Genomic DNA, 5,145 nt, shown 5'->3' with positions numbered 1-5,145 from the left:
TCTCTGCGCCTCCCCGGTCTTCAGCACTGGCTGCCTGCACACCCGCTCTCTCTGTTTCCTGGCCACCCAGAGGCAGCTGAGCTGTGCTCCCCAGAAACAGCCTTTCCAGACCCTCTGCAACCAGCAGGTGACATGGGTGTCGTGGATGTCTACAGGCCCTGAATGAGGTTGTGTTACCCCTAGACTTGCACGTCACTGTCCTTGTTATTTGTTGGAAGGAAACGAGTCGCCTCGCCTCCCAGATCAGGAGACTCTACGGGGCAAACAGGCGGGCCGAGAAGCCGTTTTGGCTCTGTCTGACGGAGTTTGCGGTGGGCTCGTTGATTTACAAGGAGTGTTTTCGCATGAACGACGGCTTCTCCAGCTATTTGGTAAGGGTCTCCAATCACAGCACTTTCAAGGCTCATAGCACCCTGTGGCCACAGCACTGGCCCTCAGTGCTGGCTCCAGAGAGGCTGAGTGGGCTTGGGTGAGAGCTGCAGGAGGTGCGGGAATGCAGCTCAGTGGCTGTGGTTAAGGTCAGATCTTCTTGCCCTTCGGTAGGAGACAAGAACTGACAGATAATGGGGCAAAGTCCAAGGCTTTCAGGATAGAGCTTGTGTCCCCACTGCCTGCAGGAGGAGAATCCTCTTCTGGATGCCACTTCTACAAAGAAGCCTGTGACCCTGGGACAGGCGGATGCAGAAGTGCGGCCAGGCTCTGGGCAGGTCACACAGTCCTGACCTGAGTTTCTGTACCAGGCTTGGTCTGACCAAGACCCGCTCGTACAGGTTACGGCAGTAGTACTGAGCTGTGTGTTCCACAGCACGTGTGGGGCTGCACCTGGTAACATGGGGGGGAGAAAAACCACCTGAGGCGGAGATTCCTGAATGTCTCATTTAAAATTAGTAACTATTGCCGATCTCTATTCCTCAAACGACATCTAGGGATTTTGGTAAGAAGATAATTTAATGAATTTTGAGATATTTATTGTTCAGTGCTCATGTGGAAACATTTTCCAGTTTGAAAAACCCCACGCTGTCTGTAGGAGTTCAGACAGTGAAGGCAGTAGTGTCAGTGCCAGAATATTTCTGTGTCTGAGAGTGGGTTTTGCCCTGGCAGACAGACTTTGGGCTAATGGGCTTCTTGTCTCCCTGTCTTGCATTTTTCAGATGGATACAACTCAAGAAAGTTACCTGGACTTGTTTCCTTCAGATGCAATTGTTTATCTCACTCCTGACTCTGAGAACGGTAAATATTTCACACATTTTAGGCATGTGGATCTTATGAAAAGGGTGCATTTTTAAGCTTTTCTTTTTGAGACTATTTCATCCTTCAGGTGATTCAGTTCCAAGTGTTCACTGTCCCTCAAACTGCATGAGCATGCTGCGTGCTTACTCCTGGTGCTAAATCGGTCTGTTGTGATGGGGAGGGAGGTTTCGACTCAAGGGCTCTGTGAGGTCTGCTGCAGACTGAACTTACACCCCGTCTGTAAAGCTCCTGCAGTTTGGAGTACCACGAGGAGGCAAAGTGTTGGATCCTGTCCAAATGACATCTTCCTCTGAAGTAACGCAGCAGCCGTGGTGTTTCCTTTATTGCTGTGTTTATTTTCTCCTCTTCCTCCATTTCTAAGCATCTCTGTGTTCCTGGGGAGGCAGATTCCTTTCTTTGTTTACGCCAGTGCCTTACTGCAATGAGGAGTCTGGCGAGGGTGGGGCAAGGTTTTAGTAAGTGATGGTGACATTGGGAAGGCATCTGCAGAGCAGGCTGGGACCAGGCTGACCAGATCAGGCACGTTTTGGTACAGACAACTGTTACCGGGAGCAGTTTCGGGTATCTGGTGCCCTGTGCTGTCACTGTGCGTCCCATGCCCCTCATTTCACTTCGCCTGTGGGTTCAGGCAGACGCTTCTGCCTCTGAAACCTCAGGCTGCTCTGTGGTCTGAGGCTCCGAGGTGACTGGCCATGACTTCCTCAGGGGAGTGGGGTTTTGCTTGGAGAAGGCTGTAGCTCCGGATTTTACTGTAGCGTGTGGTGAGCAAGTGCTTATCTCGTTTCTAGTCCTTGAAGATATTGACCCAAATAAAGTGTACATCCTTGGAGGCCTGGTGGATGAGAGCATTCACAAGGTGGGTAGCAGCCTGTTGGAACCTGCCCCATTCTCTCATGAGAGCAGAGACATCCCCAGTGCTGCTTTTCGATTTAAGACATTGCCGTTGTACCACCAGCTGTCTTTCCTCGAGATTCTGCCTGGGTCCAGCACTGGGCTGCCAGAGCCTGCAGCAGTCTGGGTGAAATGAGCCCTGGGACAGCTTTTGGCTTTGCAGCTGCTCATACCCAGAGGGACACGCGTGCTCTGCATGTGCCAGTTGGCGCATGTTGGGCACCTCGTTCTGGTTTCCCTTTTAGAAACTGACCCTGCAAAGGGCGCGAGAGCAGTCCCTGCAGACAGCCCGCCTCCCCATCCGGGAGTACATGGTGAAATCCCTCAGCTCCAAGAACTACCACTCCGAGACGCTGGCGATTAATCAAGGTGAGAGGCCGAGCCACATCCTGCCGCTCCCCTGGGCTGGAGGGCTGAAGCCGTTTTCAGAGTGGAGGCCCCGTCCTACATAATGGCAGAACACTGGGAGCAGAGGATTCTTACTGGGCTTTACTCTGTCTGCCTGTTTTGAAGGTCTCGCGTGCTGCTACGCATCAGCGCATTTCCAGGAGAGCAGGACTTGCACTGCTGTTGCTCTGCACAAAGCACTGAGCAGTTTGTGTGGGGAGCTGTGAGGAGGCTGCTGCCAGTCACACAAGGTCCCAGTAAGGGAGGACAGAAGCTGCCAGGCCCAGTCAAAAATCCCAGCACCAGGGTGGGGCGTACATGTGCTGGGCCACTGTGATGGCTCCATGTTGCGGCCACCTGGTCACGGCAGTGTGTATGCCCAGGCCCCTCCACCTCTGCCAGCAGCTGTGGCTTTGTCGTGCAAATGCCTCTGCTGGGGACCCTGTCCTAGGCCAGCTCTAGTCCATTCTTACCTCTGGCACGACCACACGGCTTTCTCCATCAGCTCAAGGCAGAGGAGGTGTGGAGTGCTCCACAGAGCAGGGAGCATAGCTGCTAGAGGCCGCGTGTGCCCTGCCCCAGGGGTACTGTCCGTGGCACAGGTTAGTCACAATGGTGACAGGGACACCTTGCTGTAGCTGACACAGCCTCTGCTTGTCAAAGCCACAGCTCCCCAAAGTTGTCATCCAAAGAGCTGTCTGCTCCCGGAGGAGCTGCCTCAAACAGCTGCTCATCAGATTTTAAATCGGAGGGATCGCGCACCCCGTGATAGCCTCCTCTGGCATCAGCCAGTGTCACTCCTGGTGTTCTGCAGGCAGCAGGCTGTGTATTTTGAAGCTGTTGATACCGGTATCACAGCATAGCACCTCTCTCTGTGCTGACAGTCTTTGATGTCTTATCCAAATACTACGAGACCCGCAGCTGGCCAGCAGCCCTGAAAGCTGGAGTTTCTTCTGGAAAAGGCTACATGCTTCCCGATGCTGTGAAGTAAGTGGGAACACGTATGAGAGTGGACAAGAAGACTTTATTTTGCAATGTAAGGAGCTGTGCAGACAGGAGAAGCGAACTCCAGATGTCAGGCAGAGGCACCAGTGTGAACGTGCACAGAGAAAATGGCTCTGCCTGAGGACCTTGACGAGAGTGACATGTTCTGTCTCAACAGTGCAACACTCAAAAAGACTCCTCGCCTTTAACAGGGAACAAACGCCAGCAGAGCTCTGGGGTCAAGTGAAAACTGACCGGAACTCGGTTTTGTGACTTTGCAGATGTGCTAACACGCATTCTCGGACAGAGAGGAGAGCTGTAAGGTATTTCGTCTGGATTAAACAGTAAGGTGAAGTTAGAATTGCAAAGCTCATGGGCCAGGAAAATTCCTTCCCATGGAAGAAGACAGGGCTGTTCCCGTCGGGGAACGTGGGGTGGGATGTGTTTCCCCCCCACCGGAGAAAATGTTCCCAGGCGCACCATGTCTGGGGGCACCTGGGTGAACTGCAGACTCGGTGAGCTGCTGAAGCGCTTGGCTAATCCTGTGTGTCTAACATAAAACTCTGGAATAAAATGTTTAAATCCCCCTTGCATCCTTACAGTAACTGGTGTGTGGTCCATCATCACACGCTGACGTGTGAAGTTCACTATCCCCAATGTTACTCCTGGAAGGGTGTCTGGGATTGGACTGTGCCCTGCTCAGGGAGCAGTGACCGATTGCACAGCCACAGCAGATGCATTTTTCACGCACTGAAGTCAGTACGTTGCCAGCCATTGTTGCTAAAAAAAAAAAACACCAAAAAACCAAAACAAACCACCACGCTTGTGGTCAATGACCCTGTCTAAACTGCCAGCAGAAGGACTCGGAGTTCCTTGGAGGTGAATCACGATCATCTCATCTGCTCACGTGTTTTCATTTCTCCTTCACATTAAGAACATTTCACACCGCCTGCCACTCAGTGCCTGTGAGAAGGTGGTGGCAGGGCCTGTAGCAGCAGCTGTTGGTGGCTGCCAGGTGCTGCTGCCACAGGGGCTGAATCTGCGTGTGCTGGTGCCCGTAGCCTTGCTGTGGACCCTGTGGGCTCTTGATGAGTCCCGAGGGCTCTTCCGGACCTTACTCTGCTCACCAGCTGTTGCTGTGTAGTTGGAGGCTGCTCTTGTGGTTCAGTCTGAGACTTTCTGTGTAATTGAGCCCGAAAGTTTGAGAGGCAGGGGCACAGGCCAACCTAAACCTCCTGGCAGTGCCACCCTGCCCAGGGGCTGCAGATGCTGGGACGCCCCTCACTGTGCGGCCAGGGAAGCAGCCTGCCCCGAGACGTGCTGTGAGAGCAGTGGCTGTAAGGGATTCCGTGGAGGCTGCTGAAGGTTGCCGGATCCCTGTGGGCGTTTGCTCGCTGGGTGTTACAGCTGGCCTGGCTGGCGAGGGGGTGTCTCTCAGTGGCGCTGCAGCTCTCTGTTCTGTCCAGCTGCTATCCTCTTACACACCACGGTGCACCTCTGAGGATTTGCCTTTTACTCCCTAGGGAAGCATTAAAGCATGAGCAAAAAGAGGTGGCCTCCTCCAGATGTTCTGGAGACCCCAGACGTTCCTGTCCCCCAGCTGTCCCATGACTGGGGAGGTGTAGTGGGCAT

General features: G+C 53.5%; 1 protein-coding gene across 1 annotated transcript; it reads left to right on the top strand.

Moving 5' to 3' along the window:
* Positions 1-183: 183 nt before the first annotated feature.
* Positions 184-3,520, top strand: TRMT10B (tRNA methyltransferase 10 homolog B (S. cerevisiae); the record flags this gene model as incomplete). The annotated part of the gene is made up of 5 exons (XM_010145761.1): positions 184-371; positions 1,152-1,230; positions 2,040-2,107; positions 2,388-2,511; positions 3,414-3,520. Coding segments are annotated over 5 exons (566 nt in total), but the record flags the coding sequence as incomplete, so codon positions are not given.
* Positions 3,521-5,145: the final 1,625 nt, after the last annotated feature.

The sequence above is a fragment of the Buceros rhinoceros genome, unplaced genomic scaffold (assembly GCF_000710305.1).
Source record: "Buceros rhinoceros silvestris isolate BGI_N320 unplaced genomic scaffold, ASM71030v1 scaffold13781, whole genome shotgun sequence".
NCBI classification, from domain to species: Eukaryota; Metazoa; Chordata; class Aves; order Bucerotiformes; family Bucerotidae; genus Buceros; species Buceros rhinoceros.
Note: the sequence above shows the minus strand (reverse complement) of the source record. Positions and strands in the feature narration are given on the sequence as shown.